This window comes from Lithobates pipiens, unplaced genomic scaffold (genome assembly GCF_037356315.1).
Source record: "Lithobates pipiens isolate NorthernLeopardFrog02 unplaced genomic scaffold, aLitPip1_a1.2 Scaffold_35, whole genome shotgun sequence".
Lineage (NCBI taxonomy): Eukaryota > Metazoa > Chordata > Amphibia > Anura > Ranidae > Lithobates > Lithobates pipiens.
In genome coordinates, this window is record NW_027507811.1 from 6,400,911 (window position 1) to 6,421,748 (window position 20,838).

Here is a 20,838-nt window from a genome sequence, read left to right on the forward strand (position 1 = left end):
TGGGGTGATTGATTCCCAGGGTTTCATTCCAGTTACCAGTCTGGCTGCTGTGTTCTGGACAATTTGAAGACCTGAAATTTGGTATTTTGGAAGTCCTAGGTAGAGGGAATTTGAGTAGTTGAGTTGGGAATTAATGATTGCTCCAACTACTGCTGCTGTATCTCCTTCCGGGATGAAGGGGATAAGTCTACGCAATAGGCGAAGAAGTTGGTGGGCTCCATTGACTATAGACACCCCCCAGGTACGAAATTTAAAGGAATATTACACTTTTATTGTTTCACTTTAATCATTATTATAATCACTGCTCCCGAAAAAACATCAGTTTTTAAAACTTTTTTTTGCATTGATGCACTTTTTAGGACAGTAACTTGCATATTAGCCTTTAAAATTAGCAAATATAGAACAGGGAAAGAGGTAACCAACCTCACGGGACTTTTAAGGGTAACGATATTGCATAGTATGGGGAGATGGGAACAGAGGGGCGCCAGACTGAGTGCAGTATAAATCATATATTTAATAAAAACAAGTAGTAACTCACAGGTTAAATTAGATGAGTTCAGTATGTGGTGAAAATCGCCAGTCCTGGAGTCTCATAAATGTCTTCCCTTTTGCAGCCTGGGGCACTGGTGTGATCTTACAGGGATCCAGAGTAGGCTTGTGCAATTCGTTTTGTAACGAATCGAAATTCGGCCGAATTTTGCATCTTTCGGACATTCGGATGCATCCGAATGTCCGAATAAAAAAATAACAAATTACAACGAATACGAAAGAAATATAACGAATGAATTCGAATGAATTCGACATGATTCGAAATTATTTCAAATGCATTTGAAATTATTTCAACTGCATTCGACATTATTTCAACCACATTTGAAAATATTTTGTGACCCAACTTTAGGGCCATGTATCTCGGGGTCACTTGGTGCTAGACACTTCAAATTTGGATATGTTGTAGTGCTAGTTATATTGTGTTTGCATACCAAATTTGGTGTTTCTAGCTATAAGTGACCCCGAGATATGTGGCCCCCAAAGTTGGGTCGCAAAATGTCATTCTCTGCTGCAGAAAAGTGCTTGACATTTTGCGACCCGATTTTGGGGCCCCGTAACTCGGGGTCACTTAGAGCTAGAAACCCCAAGTTTTGAGATGTTGTAGTGCTAGGTCTACTGTGTTTGCATACCTAATTTGGGGTTCCTAGCTACAAGTGGCCCCGAGATACGTTATTTCAACCAAATTCGAAAATATTTCTACGAGATATGTGGCCCCAAAATCGGGTCGCAAAATGTTATTAGTTATTAGAGCAGAGAATGACATTTTGCGACCCGATTTTGGGGCCACATATCTCGGGGTCACTTATAGCTAGAAACCCCAAATTTGGTATGCATTTCGTTTAGTTTTCTACCGAATTCGAAAAATCGGAAACATTCGAAAATATTTCAACCAAATTCGAAAATATTTCTACCGAATTCGAAATGATTTCAACATGATTCGACGTTATTTCAACCACATTCGAAAATATTTTGTGACCCGAATTTAGGGCCATGTATCTCGGGGTCACTTGGTGCTAGAAACTCCAAATTTGGATATGTTATAGTTCTAGTACTATTGTGTTTGCATACCAAATTTGGGGTTTCTAGCTATAAGTGACCCCGAGATATGTGGCCCCAAAATCGGGTCGCAAAATGTCATTCTCTGCTCTAATACCTAATAACATTTTGCGACCCGATTTTGGGGCCACATATCTCGGGGTCACTTATAGATAGAAACCCCAAATTTGGTATGCAAACACAGTAATACTAGCACTATGACATATACAAATTTGGAGTTTCTAGCACTAAGTCACCCCGAGATACATGGCCCTAAAGTCGGGTCACAAAATATTTTCGAATGTGGTTGAAATAATGTCGAATCATGTTGAAATCATTTCGAATTCGGTAGAAATATTTTCGAATTTGGTTGAAATATTTTCGAATGTGGCCGATTTTTCGAATTCGGTAGAAAACTAAACGAAATCCGAAAACGAATTTAAGGAAGTTAACGAATATAACTAAACGAAATTAATGAATTAACGAATTAAAACGAAACGAAACTAAACTGATTTTTTCCTTTTGCACATGTCTAATCCAGAGAATGCTGGGAACCAGGAGGCAGGAAACAAGAAGCAGCTGGTCGTGACTTCACAGGAACAGGAAATGTGATTATTCACAGTGGCAAAGGAATGGTAATGCATTTCGAAGCTACAGCTTCTTCATCCTATGGACCCAAGATAAAGAGAAAAATCTCAAAAATGTATTGCAAAAAAAATACAAAAAATGTAACAACTTTTTCTAAAAACACCATGTATAAAGATCCATCCAATACACAAAGATTTTGAAGAATCTCTTTAGAACTCAATAAGTATAGTTATATACGGTGCTCGACATGTTTCACTCACAAATGAGTTTCATCAGGAGCTTTGTATACATATAACAAATAAGGTGCTGAAAAACATATAAAATACATTAATTACATAATATATATATATATAAAGCATTACAATGTTCCAAAAGGAAGCATACATAAATATACATAGAATAGAAAAATGTATAATCAAAATGTAAGCAAAGATAAGGACATCTAGGTAGTCAGGGATCAAAAGGCTGGGACAATTAGCTCTCCCCTGTAGTAGATTCATCAAAAGACCAATCGGTCAAAAAAGGCCGAGTAGAATAACACCCAGGGGGGGGGGAGGGAAGTCTCGATAGTGAATAATATGGGGACGTCTGGACCAGTGTTGGCTTGCAGAGAGACTCTCTATAGTATCAGTCTGAATTTGATAATAAAAAGATAAAAACAATAAATAAGAAAATAATAGATAAAGAGTTTTTGGGTAGTGCTGCTGACAAAACGCAAATATTGCGATATCTGACAAAGTTATAGTATAAAACAATACTAGTAGGATACCTGGTAGAATCAATAGTATAAATCGAAGGGGCCAAATATGGCCAATCTATGGCGCAATAGGGAAACACAGCCCCCAGCCATTCAAAGCCAAAAAAGTAGTTCACCGCACAATATATAATAATAATTATAATAATTATAATTATAATATATAATAATATATAATTATAGCCCGATCTAGAATAAAAAACAGAAGGAGACACAAATCAATTCATAAATTGGTCATGGGGTATAGATACCATAATACAAATAGTATATCACCAAAATGTTACTAGGACATTCAGCAAAGAAATCCAAAATGCCTACCTTAGTTGTTTGGTCAGCGGGGCAACCATAAGAGACAAGTCCCACCTCAGAAAAAGTAAGGCAGTGAAATCCTGCCTTATAAAGCGTCTCCCCAGCTCGGCGGCGTCTGACGTAGCCCGCCAAGTGGTGGGCGGAAATAACCCTGCAACCAATCTCGGGAAATCGAGAGGCGGTTCAGTTCGCATTGTGCGCTATATAAGTATTTAACCACTTGCTTACTGGGCACTTAAACCCCCCTCAGTCCCAGACCAATTTTCAGCTTTCAGCGCTGATGCACTTTGAATGACAATTGCGCGGGCATACAACAATGTACCCAAATGAAATTTTTATCATTTTTTTCCCACAAATAGAGCTTTCTTTTGGTGGTATTTAGTTACAGTTCGGAGTTTTATTTTTTGCTAAACAAACAAAAAAAGATGCAAAAAAAAAAAAAAAAAAAATCATGTTTTAATAGTTTGTTATAAAATTTTGCAAACGGGTCATTTTTCTCCTTCATTGAAGTGCGCTGATTAGGCGGCACTGATAGGCTGCATTGGTGGGCACTGATGGGCTGCATTGGTGGGCACTGATGGGCTGCATTGGTGGGCACTGATAGGCTGCACTGGTGGGCACTGATAGGCATAGTTAAGGCGGCACTAATAGGCACAGATAAGGCGGCACCGATGGGCACAGATAAGGCGGCACTGATGGGCAAAGATGGGCACAGATAAGATGGCACGGATGGGTGGCACGGATAAGTGGCACGGATGGGTGGCACGGATGGGCACTGATAGGTACCACAGATAGATGGGACTGATGGGCACTGATAGGTGGCACTGATAGGTGGCTCTGATAGGTGGCACTGCTGGGCACTGATGGGCGGCACTGCTGGGCACTGATGGGCGGCACTGCTGGGCACTGATGGGCGGCACTGGGGTGCAGCACCTTTGAGGCAGATTTTGGGTGGCACTGTGGGTGGCACTGCGGGTGGCACTGCGGGTGGCACTGTGGGCACTGCTGGGTGGCACTGTGGGCACTATGGGCACTGCTGGGTGGCACTGACAGGGGGGCACTTACTTTATTTCAGGATGGCACTGCGGGTGGCAGGTGGGCACTGGCAGGGGGCAGGTGTCCGCTGGATATGCTGGCCGTGATCGGGACTGATGTCCCGAACACGGCCGCCGGCGATCGGCTTTTTTTTTTTCTCCTCGCGCTGTCAGCGCGAGGAGGAATACTAGCCGATTACCGGCTCCGTTTTATCACATGATCAGCTGTCATTGGCTGACAGCTGATCACGTGATAAGGGGTCGGGATCGACCCCTTACACGGATCGGTGATCAGGCGAGTCTCACGGACTCGCCGATCACAGAGCGCGCCGCGCGCGCCCCTCAGGGGGCGCGCAGGCCGCTCGTAACCAGGACTACGTCAATAGACGTAGTCCCGGAAATGTGGGTCCGCGCTATTGCCGTCATTTTGCAATAGCGCGGTACCCAAGTGGTTAATTCATTCATTCAAATCCCGAGGAGGAGCGTGCCGCGCATGCGCGTGATGACGCAGACTGTCGTCACGCGCGCACGGCGGCCATCTCGAAAAACTCCCATAGCCACCGAAGGTATGGGTGAAGGGGAGGATCGAGAATTCGTTCACCGAATGACGCAAAACTGCATAACTCGGGCAAGAGCGCCATCTTAACAGCTGGAAAGCCCACAGTGGAAAGTGGGCGGGGAAAGATGGAGACAAGGGGAGGGCACGGACCGGCGAAACACCGCATCAACCCCATCATGGACAAACCCCGGTGGGTGAGATGAAGACAAAATACCCAAACCCATCCGCCTCAATGAAGGACAGACTCTCCCCTCAAACATAGAGCGTACTGAACGCTCCAGGTGAGGGAAAGAGAGCATCCAAGTTAAGTAGCGAAAAGGCGAATTAGTGCAGGGTGAAGGAAGGGGACTTACATGGATGCAAACAGACACAAATTGATTAGTAGTGCCAAGATTGCACCAAAGGCCCCAGGCGCCCATGCAAGCCAGGTCCAGGGATACCCAGTAATAATGAAAAAATAGTAAAGGGGAAATCTTTTATTTTCCCCCAGAAAAAAAAATAAAAAATAATATTCTTAAAGAGGCTTCCTAAATGGTGATCACTCAGCTACATATAATAAAATATATCTTATTATATGTAGCTGAGTGATCAACGGTCTGGGACAAATGCATCATTTTTGCTGATTTGCTCTATTTATTTGACATTAATTTGATCGTTGTGACTTAAACCTATTTAGGAAGCCACTTTAAGAATATTATTTTTTATTTTTTTTCTGGGGGGAAAATAATAGATTTCCCCTTTACTATTTTTTCATTATTACTGGGTATCCCTGGACCTGGCTTGCATGGGCGCTCTTTTTCCCTCACCTGGAGCGTTCAGTACGCTCTATGTTTGAGGGGAGAGTCGGTCCTTCACTGAGGCGGATGGGTTTGGGTATTTTGTCTGGCCGGTAATTTCATCCACCTCATCTCACCCACCGGGGTTTGTCCATGATGGGGTTGATGCGGTGTTTCGCCGGTCCGTGCCCTCCCCTTGTCTCCATCTTTCCCCGCCCACTTTCCACTGTGGGCTTTCCAGCTGTTAAGATGGCGCTCTTGCCCGAGTTATGCAGTTTTGCGTCATTCGGTGAACGAATTCTCGATCCTCCCCTTCACCCATACCTTCGGTGGCTATGGGAGTTTTTCGAGATGGCCGCCGTGCGTGCGTGACGACAGTCTGCGTCATCACGCGCATGCGCGGCACGCTCCTCGGGATTTCCCGAGATTGGTTGCAGGGTTATTTCCGCCCACCACTTGGTGGGCTACGTCAGACGCCGCCGAGCTGGGGAGACGCTTTATAAGGCAGGATTTCACTGCCTTACTTTTTCTGAGGTGGGACTTGTCTCTTATGGTTGCCCCGCTGACCAAACAACTAAGGTAGGCATTCGGGATTTCTTTGCTGAATGTCCTAGTAACATTTTGGTGATATACTATTTGTATTATGGTATCTATACCCCATGACCAATTTATGAATTGATTTGTGTCTGCTTCTGTTTTTTTATTCTAGATCGGGCTATAATTAGCTGTATATTGTGCGGTGAACTACTTTTTTGGCTTTGAATGGCTGGGGGCTGTGTTTCCCTATTGCGCCATAGATTGGCCATATTTGGCCCCTTCGATTTATACTATTGATTCTACCAGGTATCCTACTAGTATCGTTTTATACTATAACTTTGTCAGATATTGCAATATTTGCGTTTTGTCAGCAGCACTACCCAAAAAACTCTTTATCTATTATTTTCTTATTTATTGTTTTTATCTTTTTATTATCGAATTCAGACTGATACTATAGAGAGTCTCTCTGCAAGCCAACACTGGTCCAGACGTCCCCATATTATTCACTATCGAGGCTCCCCCCCCCCCCCTTGGGTGTTATTCTACTCGGCCTTTTTTGACCGATTGGTCTTTTGATGAATCTACTACAGGTGAGAGCTAATTGCCCCAGCCTTTTGATCCCTGACTACCTAGATGTCCTTATCTTTGCTTACATTTTGATTATACATTTTTCTGTTCTATGTATATTTATGTATGCTTCCTTTTGGAACATTGTAATGCTTTATATATATATATATATTATGTAATTAATGTATTTTATATGTTTTTCAGCACCTTATTTGTTATATGTATACAAAGCTCCTGATGAAACTCATTTGTGAGTGAAACATGTCGAGCACCGTATATAACTATACTTATTGAGTTCTAAAGAGAGTCTTCAAAATCTTTGTGTATTGGATGGATCTTTATACATGGTGTTTTTAGAAAAAGTTGTTACATTTTTTTTGTATTTTTTTTGTAATACATTTTTGAGATTTTTCTCTTTATCTTGGGTCTATTGTGTTTGATCCCTATTGGGTTCTCCCCGTACTATGCAATATCGATACCCTTATAAGTCCCGTGCGGTTGGTTACCTCTTTCCCTGTTCTATATTTGTATATTTATTTGGGATGTGGTATCTTTTGTGTTGGTGGCTCCACCTCGTTTCTGCAAACTTTAAAATTAGCACTTTAGAATCTTTTCTCTCTATGTCGAATCTTTTCTCTCTGTCGAATCTTTTCTCTCTATGTCGAATCTTTTCTCTCTATGTCGAATCTTTTCTCTCTGTCGAATCTTTTCTCTCTGTGTCGAATCTTTTCTCTCTGTGTCGAATCTTTTCTCTCTGTGTCGGATCTTTTCTCTCTATGTCGAATCTTTTCTCTCTGTCGAATCTTTTCTCTATTTAATCTTGGACTAATAGAGGTAAGGTTAGGCACATTTGGCCACAGGTTCAATAGACACAGATTGTTATTGTCAGAGTCACGTCGAATCTCTTATTCTATATCGAACTGTTGTAACAACGAAAATAAAGCATTTATTTATGTCGAATCTTTGCTCTCTATGTCGAATCTTTTCTCTCTATCGAATCTTTTCTCTCTATGTCGAATCTTTTCTCTCTATGTCGAATCTTTTCTCTCTATGTCGAATCTTTTCTTTCTGTCGAATATTTTCTCTATTTAATCTTGGACTAATAGAGGTAAGGTTAGGCACATTTGGCCACAGGTTCAATAGACACAGATTGTTATTGTCAGAGTCACGTCGAATCTCTTATTCTATATCGAACTGTTGTAACAACGAAAACGAAAATAAAGCATTTATTTATGTCGAATCTTTTCTCTCTATGTCAAATCTTTTCTCTCTATGTTGAATCTTTTCTCTGTGTTGAATCTTTTCTCTCTTTGTCGAATCTTTTCTCTCTATGTCGAATCTTTTCTCTAGGTCGAATCTTTTCTCTCTGTCGAATCTTTTCTCTCTATGTCGAATCTTTTCTCTCTGTCGAATCTTTTCTCTATTTAATCTTGGACTAATAGAGGTAAGGTTAGGCACATTCGGCCACAGGTTCAATAGACACAGATTGATCTTTTCTCTCTATGTCGAATCTTTTCTCTCTATGTCGAATCTTTTCTCTCTATGTCGAATCTTTTCTCTCTCTGTCGAATCTTTTCTCTCTATGTCGAATCTTTTCTCTCTATGTCGAATCTTTTCTCTCTGTCGAGGTAAGGTTAGGCACATTCGACCACAGGTTCAATAGACAGATTGTTATTGTCAGAGTCACGTCGAATCTCCTATTCTATATCAAACTGTTGTAACAACGAAAATTAAGCATTTATTTATGTCGGATCTTTTGTTTTTCGGATTCTGCGCTTTCGTTATCGTTTGTCAGAACGAAAACTAAAATACCCCGAAATTCGGATGAAAATGCATTTGGACGAAAACGAATGCACACGTCTACTACTGATCCTATTTGTGCATCCACTGTCATGTCTGAGTCAAAGATGTCTCCGAGGCTTATAGCTTTAGTGCTGTGGGTGATGGGTTGTCCGAGGATGGTGAGTGGTGTGGACATCGTGCCGGGGGTTTTTGTTTTTCGGTTTGCGCGGAGGAAGAGGAGTTCGGTTTTGGATCCGTTTAAGGGATCGCTCCGTCATCCAATCATCGATCAATGAAAGACAGTTACAGGGGAGTCAGAAGAGCCTGGTACAGGTGGGTCTGGAAGGCATTATACAGGGGGTTTAGAGGGCATGATACTGGGGGGGTCAGGAGGGCTGGAAGATCTGGAGGGCACAGTACTGGAGGGCCAGGACATGATACTGGGCCCGGGTGCAGACAGGAGCCTCTTACAACCCACAGAGGTGTCCTAAGCAGGAGGCACAGGAGCAGCAAAAGAGGACAGCAGGAGAGCGCTGCCAGACAAGTCTCCAGGAGGAACAACAGGTTGCAGCCAGGAGGGCTGGTGAGTGTTCACACAGTCTGGCAGTCTGGGAGGCATGCCTGAGGGGCAATTGGTTCCACTAGATTTTAGTTAGGGGTATTAGAGTAAATGGGGCACCATACAAATGCCCCCCCCACACATTTTTTTACATATTTATTTGTAAAAAAAATGTTTAAAACCATTTATCATTTTCCTTCCACTTCAGAATTATGTGCCACTTTGTGTTGGTCTATCACATTAAATCCATTTACATTTTTGGTTGTAACGTGACAAAATGTGGAAAATTGCAAGGGGTATGAATACTTTTTCAAGGCACTGTATGCGTGGTTATGTGCATATATGGTCAATAATGTCCCCAGGAGACCCCCTAGTTTATTAATTCCCCGTGGATCGTCAGTCAAGGACTTTTTCTGGATTTACATTTTTTTAAATAAAGGACTTGTCCAATGTCTGGGGGTCTTTATTTCTAGGTTACAACTTTTTATTGTGAACGAGTGAGGGTACTATTTACCCCATACTCACGCACATGGGGGAGGGGCAGTATCTTGGTGCCTCTTTTTGTTAAAGGGGTTTACCAGATTCCGATAAGCCTCCTGCCCACAGATCCCCATAACCACTGAGCAAGGGTTTGGGGGGGGGGGGGGAGAGACCCTTATTCTCATCAACATAAGGACAAGGTTCTTGTCCCCAGATGTAAATCCAACATCAATTTCATTGTCTAGTTATGTATCTTCAAAGTCAATCACGAAGAGCGATGCCCCTGAAGTTTTGCTGACTGAGCCGAGCTGCTGGAATGTCAACACAGCCCCTTCCATCTCTTCTCTTTGTGCCTCGAAAGCAGCGTGGCCCGAGTGACTCAATGACTCGCACAAGTGATGTCATGGCAGACAAAATCTGAAAACGTTTGTCAGAAACTGCAGACTTGAGAAAGCCAGTAACAAGCCGAAAACGTACCGTGTTTCCCCGAAAGTAAGACAGTGTCTTACTTTCTTTTTATCCCCAAAAGCCCCACTATGTCTTACTTTCGGGGTATGTCTTATATTGGAAAAAAATCCCAGCATGCAGAGCTGCACTGCGCTACAGAAGAGGACTACAAGTCCCAGCAAGCAAGGCTGCACTGCATTACAGAGGACTACAAGTCCCAGCATGCAAGGCTGCACTGTACTACAGAGGAGGCCTACAAGTCCCAGCATGCAAGGCTGCACTATGGAGGACTACAAGTCCAAGCATACAAAGCTGCTATGCTCAGCAGAGGAGAACTGTAAGCCCACACAGCCCGGTATGTTGGGACTTGTAGTCCTCCTCAGCTGCATCTTGCGGTTACATAATAAGAGCTGCAGAGAATCTCTTCACACCCCCCCTCCCCCTCCCCCTCCTTGGTCTCTCTCTGTATGACCAGCACTGACCTGTACCGGGAAGGACACAGAGCCAGTGACACCTGTCGGCAGTGATCCGGGAACCTGGCGCAATAATCCCCTTCTCTGTGGTTGCGTCGCGCCGTTCTGATCAGTCTCGGGCAGCGGCTGTCACTCACAGCCGAGCAGAGTGAAGCCACCTCCCCCTCCTCTTGTATGGCTACACAGTGCTGTGTATGGAGGAGGAGGAGGAGGGGGAGGCGGCTTCAGTGAAGCCGCATCCCCCTCCTTCTCCTTCATGGACAGCACTGTGTAGCCATACAAGAGGGAGGCGGCTTCACTCTGCTCGGCTGTGAGTGACAGCCGCTGCCCGAGACTGATCAGAACGGCGCTGTCTCTTCAGTCGGAGGGGGAGGGCGCTGGCCTGGCAAGCCCCCCCCCCAGGGTGTGACACCCGGTGCGGCCCGCATCCCCCGCCCCACTCTTAGTACGCCACTGGAGGCGGCAATACCCCCGTGTTTCCCCGAAAGTAAGACATATGTCTTACTTTCGGGGTACGGCTTATATTAGCCGACCCCTCTGAAACTCCCGATACGTCTTACAATCGGGGGTGTCTTACTATCGGGGAAACACGGTAGTTGAAAACTGTAATTGTCTATTGATATATGCAAAATTCCCAGATATTCTGATCGTACTTCCACTGATCCGGCTGTAAAATGTTTCTCGGGCTGCAGTTCCTTTGAGCTCCACAAGGTGGGGATCTCAAGTCTATCCAGACAGGAAGTCTCTATGGAAGACAGGAAGTGACGTCAGGTATAAATAGGAAGTTCTGGGTGAGAGGTGAGTCGGGAAGAAGTAGAGAGGACATTGCTGGAAGTGGCAGCCGAGGAGGTAATAAGTTATTTTATATATATATATATATATATATATATATATATATATATATATATATATATACACACCCAGTAACCCCCCCCCCCATCATGTCCGTCCTCTTCCTCCATAGTCACTGTGACGTCTTTTATCTCCAGACGTCCAGTAACCTAGATTAACACCTTCATTCCCCCAGTTACGGGGTCGGAACATTCCCTTCGATTTTTTTCTCTGCAGCAGTATTGTACAGATCAGATAATTCTCTACTATCCATCTACAGAGAAACCCACAAAGATCACCTAACCACATCACTGACGATGGAGAAGGACCGGAGTCACATGACTGAGAAGATACTAAACCTCACCCTGGAGATCATCTACCTGCTGACCGGAGAGGTGAGGAGGATTCTGGGAGGTCACATGACATCACTCTTATCTCTATTAATAAAACACGGACCTGACCGGAGAGGGGAGGAGGATTCTGGGAGGTCACATGACATCACTCTTATCTCTATTAATAAAACACAGACCTGACCGGAGAGGTGAGGAGGATTCTGGGAGTCTAACATGATATTCCTATTGGTTCTCCAATACAGAGATTTCCTCTTGTGAAGTCCGGTGATCATATGACCATCACAGTGCCTCCATGTGACTCCCTAAAACCTGAGAGACACAACATGGAGAAGATTCTAGAAGTCACCAAGAAGATGATGGAGCTGCTGACAGGAGAGGTGAGGAGGATTCTGGGAATTCTGGGACATTATCCAGTAACAGACAAGGGATGTGTCTGGATGGTGACTGTATCATTGTGTGTGTCAGGTTCCTATAAGGTGTCAGGATGTCACTGTCTATTTCTCCATGGAGGAGTGGGAGTATTTAGAAGGACACAAGGATCTCTACAAGGACGTCATGATGGCCAATCAGCCGCCCCTCACATCACCGGGTAAGAGGAGACTTTATTGTAAAGGAGAGAGCAGTACGGAGGCTCCACCTAGATCCCCCATCATCTGATAAACACATAGAAACAATGTATTCAGTCAGTGTGTGTGTTTCCTACAGATGGATCCAGTAATGGGAACCCACCAGAGAGATGTCCCCGTCCTCTGTATTCCCGGGATTCCACACAGGAAGGTCACACCATCCCCCACCATCATCAGGTAGATGAGGAACAATCACTGATAGTATCATTAGGATCTGTACATTATCTGCATTGTTACGATTCATGTCATTTTTATTATATATTCAGAGTGGAAACCTGAGAGATCCTAAAGTTGAGGTTAAAGAAGAGATAAAAGAGAAGGATGATGAGGATGGGGTGATGGAGGAAGAACACAAAGATCTGTACCAGGACACCATGGTGGAGACATCCAGATACAGGAACCCCCCAGAGAGATGTCCCCGTCCTCTGTATTCTACACAGGAAGGTCACACCATCCCCCACCATCATCAGGTAGGTGGAGTTGAGGGTTACACCATCCCCCACCATCATCAGGTAGGTACAGTTGAAGGTCACACCATCTCCCCACCATCATCAGGTAGGTGGAGTTGAGGGTCGGGAACATAAAGTGATTGAACACTCTGACATGTGGAGATGATGTGTGGACTCTACAAGATGATATTTTCTATGTGATCTCACATCATAAATACTTCTATGTTACAGATGTTATTTTCTGCCATTCTGTTGGTTTAGGGTGAAGATCTGATTATTGTAAAAGTTGAGGATGAAGAAGAAGAGAGGTATGTGAGGGATGATCAGCAGTCTATGGAGGAGGCTGGAATGACGAGGACATTCATAGAGGAGGACACTCCTACAGAGATCAGCACAGGTGACCCATCATATATTCTTCTCTTATCTCTGTTACTGTTCACTGATTGGTCCAGAAAAGGACAAACACTGAGTGATAATAGCCAAAAATAGCAATAATGACCTGCACTGATACCCACCCTGGGGTTCAGCTGGCTTTATTATTATTATTATTATTATTATTATACAGGATTTATATATCGCTAACAGTTGTCGCAGCGCTTTACAACATGAAGGCAGACAGTACACTTACAATACAATATAGCCTGTTTCCCCTAAAATAAGACCTAGTGTGATTGTCGGTGATAGCTGCAATAAAAGCCCTACCCCCCCCCCAAATAAGCCCTAGTTAAAGTCCTTGTAGGTCTTCTTTTCAGGGTAGGGCTTATTTTTGAGGAAACAGGGTAGGGCTTATTTGGGGGGGTAGGGCTTATATTGCAGCCAACACCAACAATCACGCTAGGTCTTATTTTAGGGGAAACAGGGTAATACAGGAGGTATCAGAGGGCCCTGCTCCTTGGAGCTTACAATCTAGAAGGAAGGGTCAAGTGAAACAACAGGTAATAACTGTGGGGGGGAGGAGCTGATGGGAAAAAAAAAAAATCAAAGTACAGTTGTTTAGGTGGGGGTAGGGTAGGCTTCTCTGAAGAGAAGGGTTTTCAGGGATCCTCTAAAAGCTAATAGAGTAGTAGATAATCAGACAAATTGGGGGTAAGGAATTCCATAGGATTGGGGAGGCTCTGGAAAAGTCCTGGAGACGAGCATGGGAGGAGGAGATGATGGAGCTAGAAGGCAGGAGGTCTTGAGAAGAACGAAGAGAAAACGATTAGGTTGGTATTTTGAGACTACGTGTAAAGACAGGTGTCCCAATACTTTTGGTAATATTGTGTACTTGCTGTCTTTTTACCTCTATATCTCTCTTCTTTCTCTTCACCCAGCAACCCCTTGCTACAGAGTCGTGGTTTTGAAGCCTGTTCATGCACTCTGCTTTGACATTGTATTATTATACAGGAGGATTTAAATGGCTCCAACAGTTTGCACAGCGCTTTACAACATGAGGGCAGACAGTACAAATACAATAGAAATCAATACAGGAGGGACTAGAGGGCCCTGCTCATTAGAGCTTACAATCTAGAAGGGAGGGTCAAGTGGAAACAAAGGGTAATAACTCTGGGGGGATGAGCTGATGGAGAAAATGAAAATCCAGTTGTTTAAGTGGGGGTAGGGTAGGCTTCTCTGAAGAGAAGGGTTTTCAGGGATCGTCTAAAAGCTAATAGAGTAGGAGATAAGTGGACAGTTTGGGGTAAGGAGTTCCATAGGATGGGAGAGGCTTTGGAAAAGTGGGATGGAGGTGATGAGAGAGCTAGAGAGCAGGAGGCATTGAGAAGAATGAAGAGGGCGAGTAGGTTGGTATTATAAGACTAGGTCAGTGATGTAGCTGGGGGCCGAGTTGTGGATGGCTTTGTATGTAGTTGTTAGTATTTTGAATTTAAAGCGGAGGTCCACCCTAAAGTGGACCTTCCGCTCATCGGAACCCTCCCCCCCTCCGGCGCCACAATTGGCACCTTTCAGGGGGGAGGGGGGGTGCAGGTACCTGTACAGTACAAGTATCTGCACCCACTTCCCGGATAGCTATCTGCGGGAAAGGGGCGTAGATTACGCCCCTTTCCGAAAGTCCCCCCCGCTGCCTGCTGGGAAACACACAGATCCCAGAGGCAGCGGGGACCATCCTTATTACGCAGCGCGGCTCGCGCATGCGCAGTAGGGAACCGGGAAATGAAGCCGAAAAGGCTCCACTTCCTGATTCCCATACCCAAGATGGCGGCGGCAGCAGCACCCGAGAGACGATCGAGAGATCGGCTTCGGGGTGCCGACATCGCGGGCGCGCTGGACGGGTAAGTGTCACTATTTTAAAAGTCAGCAGCTGCAGTATTTGTAGCTGCTGGCTTTTAAAAAAAAAAATAAAATGCGGAGTCCCGGCGGACTCCCACTTTAATTTGTTGGGTGGAAGCCAGTGGAGGGATTAACAGAGAGGAGTAGCAGAGACTGAGAGCGGTTGGTAAGGTGGATGAGTCTGGCAGCGGCATTCATGATGGATTGAAGAGGTGATAGACTATGTAGAGATGAGCCAATGAGGAGGGAGTTGCGGTAGTCGAGGGCGGGAGATGACCAGCCAGTGAATTAAGAGCTTTGTGGTGTCATTGGTTAGGAAGGGAGATTGTGGAGATGTTGCGTCGGCAAGTTTTTGGACAGTGATTGGACGTGGAGCTTAAAGGAGAGTCCATGACCACACCTAGGACCTTGGCATGGGGGGGGGGGGGGGGCTTTTAGTTGAGTCATCGATCCTAACAGAGAAGTCGGGGGAAGGGGCACGTGGGGGAGGAAAAATGATAAGTTCGGTTTTGGATAGATGGAGTTGGAGGAAGAAGTGGTGTGACATCCAGACCAGGGGCGTAACTATAGGGGGTGCAGCAGTTGCAACCGCAACCGGGCCCTGTGATGCAGGGGGCCCATGCAGCCCCCTCTACATATGGCCGGCAGCGGCATAGGCAGCTAGGGGTACCAGTGCACCATGCACACGGGTGGCTGGAGGTGGAGGGTGACTAGCAGAGCTCCATGCTCGACTATCGCACTGGCTGCTCTTTAGTTGTGCATTCCCCGCATGACCTGTGTCCTCAGAGTACCCCTCTCCTGCTCCATGCATTGCCGCTCAGTCCGATGTCTGTTCTCCCCAGCCAGAGTCCCGCCCCCCCTGAGTCCGGCCCACACTGCACTGCATACTTCTCCCGGGTAAACAAACTTTAAGCACACAGATGCAGTGCAGCCCTATGAGAGCCCCCCGGAGGACACTGCAGGCTTGTCTGCCAGCCCCCCTCCTCCCCCATCATACACAGATGATGAAAGGTCTTTCTGGGAGATATGCTGATCACCCGTCCAGCACACTGGATGGAGCCCAGGCTAACATGGATGAGTGCGCAGCCTGCAGCTTGGTCATGGTGAGTGAGAGGACCCCATCCCCCACACACCATTACATACCCCCACCATCTCCCCCTGGGCACAGGGACCCCTTCTCACGTGGGGACAGGGACCCCCACCTCTCCTGGGGACAGGGAGCCCTTCTCACCTGGGGACAGGGACCCCCATCTCCCCTGGGGACAGGGACCCCTTCTCACCTGGGGGCAGTAACTTCATCTGCCCTGGAGAAAAGGACCTCATCTCTTCTGGGGACAGGAAACCCCATCCTGCCTAGGGACAGTCCCCCAATGGGGCACCTAAAAATAAAAAAATAAAATAATAAAAATAAAACTACTGATACCAGTGGTGGAACTACAGGGCTCACAAAGGTCATACCTGTGACCACGCCCTGGAGTTCCACCGCTGGACTCGGAGGGAAGGGCCCTGGCTGGGGTTCGGGGGGCCCTTCATGGTTTCTTGCATCGGGGGCCCTGAAGGTTCTAGTTACGCCACTGATCCAGACTGATATGTCTGTTAGTAAATTAGTGATACGTGAGGAGACGGAGGAAGTGAGCTGAGGGGTAGAGAGATAGATTTGGGTGTCGTCAGCGTAGAGTTGGTATTGGAAGCCATGAGAGGCTGACCCAGGGAGGAGGTGTAGATTGAAAATAGGAGAGGTCCAAGAACAGAACCTTAGGGGGGACCCCAACCAAAAGGAAAGGAAGAGGAGAGGAGGAAGTAGCGTTGTAAGTAACGCTAAAGGTTGGATATGTAGGAAGAGAACCAGTGAAGAGTACAGTTATGTGGACCAAAGACCTGGAGTTTTTTGAGGAGGGGGGGGGGGGGGGCTGGTCAACCATAGCAAAGGCAGCAGAGAGGTCCAGTAGGAGTACAGAACAGTGTCCATTGGTTTTGGCCGTTTAGTAGATCGTTTGTTTGGTTTTAGGAGAGCAGTTTTCTGTGGAGTGCTGAGGACGAAATGCAGACTGAAGGGGGTCAAGAATGTTATGCTCAGAAAGTTAGTCACTTAGTTGTAGACCAGACGTTCAAGGAGTTTGGATAAAAAGGGGAGCAAGGGGATGGGGGGGCGTAGGTTGTTAAGAGTGGTTGTGTCCAGTGAGGGCTTTTTAACCACTTCAATACCGGGGGGGGGCACTTAACCACCTTCCTGCCCAGACCAATTTTGAGCTTTCAGCGCTGTCGCACTTTGAATGACAATTGCGCGGTCGTGCTACACTGTACCCAAATGACATTTTTATCATTTTTCCCACAAATAGAGCTTTCTTTTGGTGGTATTTGATCGCCTCTACGGTTTTTATTTTTTGCGCTACAAATAAAAAAATACCGAAAATTTTGAAAAAAAAAATGTTTTTTTTTTTGTTTCAGTTTCAAAACTTTGTAAATAAGTACGTTTTCTCCTTCACTGATGGGCACTGATAATGCGGCACTGATGGGCACCAATGAAGTGGCACTGATGAGGTGGCATTGATGGACACTGATAGGCAGCACTGATAGGCTGATAGGCGACACGGATGGGCGACACGGATGGACACTGATAGCTGGCACGGATTGGCATGGATGGGCAGCAGAGATGGGCATGGATAGGCGGTACAGATGGGCATGGATAGGCGGCACAGATGGGCATGGGTGGGCACTGATAGGCGGCACAGGTGGGCACTCATAGGCGGCACAGGTGGGCACTCATAGGCGGCATTGGTGTTATACTGTACTAATGGATGCCAATCAGTGCCAAACAATAATGCATGCCAATCAGTGATGCCCATTGTGGGCACTGATTGGCATCCATTATGGGCACTAATTGGCATCCATTGTGCTGACTGGCATCCCTGGTGGTCTAGGGAGGATTACCTTTTCCCTGGTGGTCTGGTGGCGTCCCTGGTGGTCCAGTGTGGGCATCCTCGGGGGGGGGGGGGGGGGGCTGTGCTGTGCTGATAATCGATCAGCACAGACCCCCCCCCTGTCAGAGGAGCAGCCGATCGGCTCTCCTCTACTCACGTCTGACAGACGCGAGTGAGGGAAAGCCGATCACCGGCTCTTCCCATTTACACTGTGATCAGCCGTGATTGGACACGGCTGATCACGTGGTAAAGAGTCTCCGTCGGAGACTCTTTACCGAGATCGTAGTTGCCGGGTGTCAGACTGACACCCCGCAACAACGATCGTCGCGATGCGCGCCCCCGGGGTCGCGCAGCGGCTCATAATCCTGATCACGTCATATGACGTCCGGTCAGGATTATGAAACCACTTTGCCACCGTCAATTTGTAATAGGGCGGGCGGCAAGTGGTTAAAGTGGAGTTCCACCCAAAAGGGTACATAGTTACATAGTATGTTTGAATAAAGACACCAGTCCATCAAGTCCATCCTGAGTGAGTGTCTACAATTGTCCCTATCCCTGTACATTGCACACTCACATCGGTCCCTACCCTCAATGAGCCCACAATCCAAGGTCCCCATTCATATACAGAAGCCAATTAACCTACCTGCATGTCTTTGGAGTGTGGGAGGAAACCGGAGTACCCGGAGGAAACCCACGCAGGCAAAGGGAGAACATGCAAACTCCAGGCAGGTAGTGTCTTTGATTTTTTTTTTTTTTTTTATGTGAATTTTCTAAATAAAAGAAGGCTACTTTTTAGGAGTGCGGCTGTTCAGAATCTGTTCCTGTTTATTGCTAGTAGCAATTGCCGGCACCTATGACTTCCGAACCGAGAGAAGGATTTATTATCTGTTTTTTTTTTTTCCTGGAGCGGTGATATCCTCTTTTTTCCAGGTAGTGTCGTGCTTGGGATTCGAACCAGCGACCCTTTTTACTGCTAGGTGAGACTTCCGCTTATCAGATTCCCGCGCCCCCCCCCCACCCCCCCCGGTGCCACATTTAGCCCCTTTCGTGGGGGGGGGACCTGTTTTTGACAGGTACCCTTCCCCACTTCCGGCGGACCTTGCCGTGAAGTGGGGACGGTCTGCTGGAAGTGATGAGCAGGGGCGTAACTATAGGGGGTGCAGCAGTTGCGACTGCAACCGGGCCCTGTGATGCAGGGGGCCCATGCAGCCCCCTCTACATATGGCCGGCAGCAGCATAGGCAGCTAGGGGGTACCAGTGCACCATGCACACGGGTGGCTGGAGGTGGAGGGTGACTAGCAGAGCTCCATGCTCGACTATCGCACTGGCTGCTCTTTAGTTGTGCATTCCCTGCATGACCTGTGTCCTCAGAGTACCCCTCTCCTGCTCCATGCATTGCCGCTCAGTCCGATGTCTGTTCTCCCCAGCCAGAGTCCCCCCCCCCCCGAGTCCGGCCCACACTGCACTGCATACTTCTCCGTTGTAAACAAACTTTAAGCACACAGATGCAGTGCAGCCCTATGAGAGCCCCCTGGAGGACACTGCAGGCTTGTCTGCCAGCCCCCCTCCTCCCCCGTCATACACAGATAATGAAGGGTCTTTCTGGGAGATATGCTGATCACCCGTCCAGCACACTGGATGGAGCCCAGGCCAACATTGATGAGTGCGCAGCCTGCAGCTTGGTCATGGTGAGTGAGAGGACCCCATCCTCCACACACCATTACATACCCCCTCCATCTCCCCCTGGGCACAGGGACCCCTTCTCATGTGGGCACAGGGACCCCCACCTCCCCTGGGGACAGGGACCCCTTCTCACCTGGGGGCAGTAACTTCATCTGCCCTGGAGAAAAGGACCTCATCTCTTCTGGGGACGGGGACCCCATCCTGCCTAGGGACAGTCCCCCAATGGGGCACCTAAAAATTAAAAACTACTGATGCCAGTGGTGGAACTACAGGGCTCACAAAAGTCATACCTGTGACCACACCCTGGAGTTCCACCGCCGGACTCGGAGGGAAGGGCCCTGGCTGGGGTTCAGGGGGGCCCTTCATGGTTTCTTGCATCGGGGGCCCTGAAGGTTCTAGTTACGCCACTGGTGATGAGGCAGGAATTGTATTTTTGGAGGGCAGATTTATCTCGGTTGAAATCTTTCTAAGATTTAGTCTTACGCCACAGGGGCTCAAGAGTCGGCTATGTTTTTTTTTTTTTTCAGACTTCTGGTGTCATCTGTTTGCCAAGGTTGTAGGGGGTCGGCGGGCTGATTCTGTGTGTAGTGAGTGGGGGGGCCCGTGAGGCTAGAAGTGAAGTGTTGTAGACCAGAAGTGGCTAGGTTGGGGCAGGACAGGGGGTGAGATTCTGTCACAGAGGTGGTCAGTCGCAGAGAAGAGAAGGGTTGAGGTGGCGAAGGTTTCTACGGGTAACTGTTAGGCACATGGGCATCTGCAGAACTTTTTTCAGGGGGGGGGGGCATCATTTTAGGGTTCCCCATGCACCGCCCCTTTTTTGACAATGTGATTATTACATTATCGTGGTCAGAGACTGCAGACGTAGTACAGTCTCTAGGATAAGTAATGGATAATGGCCAACAGGCCCTCTTACCAGACCCAGAGAAACTACAGCAATGATCCCTCCGGCTGGACGATCGCTCACTCTGGGTGACCTGGGATCGACTCTGGTCAGTAGTATAGCATTTCTGTACCCTGGTAGTGGCTCAGTCTTTCTCTCTCTGGTGGTGCTGGGAAGTGTGGCTCTCTCTCTGGTGGTGCTGGGAAGTGTGGCTCTCTCTCTGGTGGTGCTGGGAAGTGTGGCTCTCTCTCTGGTGGTGCAGAGCAGCATGGCTCTCTCTCTGGCTTCCGCACCCAGCACACTCCTCGTTCTTTGTCCTGTAGCACTCTCTCCCTCAGCTTTTTTCTAGGCTGCAGTCTCTCAATCTCTCTCTTGATT

General features: G+C 46.8%; 3 protein-coding genes across 3 annotated transcripts in view; all 3 read left to right on the top strand.

Annotated features, from left to right (window-relative positions):
* LOC143955698 (uncharacterized) overlaps window positions 1–20,838 on the top strand; it is a 124,017-nt gene that overhangs the window by 39,664 nt on the left and 63,515 nt on the right. The gene's annotated exons all lie outside the window — the stretch shown is intronic.
* Window positions 1–20,838, top strand: part of LOC143955360 (uncharacterized) — a 96,307-nt gene that overhangs the window by 37,742 nt on the left and 37,727 nt on the right. The window lies entirely within an intron of this gene.
* On the top strand, window positions 11,237–12,453 carry LOC143956039 (gastrula zinc finger protein XlCGF66.1-like). Its single transcript, XM_077466170.1, has 4 exons — window positions 11,237–11,298; window positions 11,561–11,675; window positions 11,876–12,010; window positions 12,099–12,453. The coding sequence occupies exons 2-4, from the start codon at window positions 11,598–11,600 to the stop codon at window positions 12,288–12,290; spliced, it is 405 nt and encodes a 134-aa protein (XP_077322296.1). The 5' UTR covers window positions 11,237–11,298; window positions 11,561–11,597; the 3' UTR covers window positions 12,291–12,453.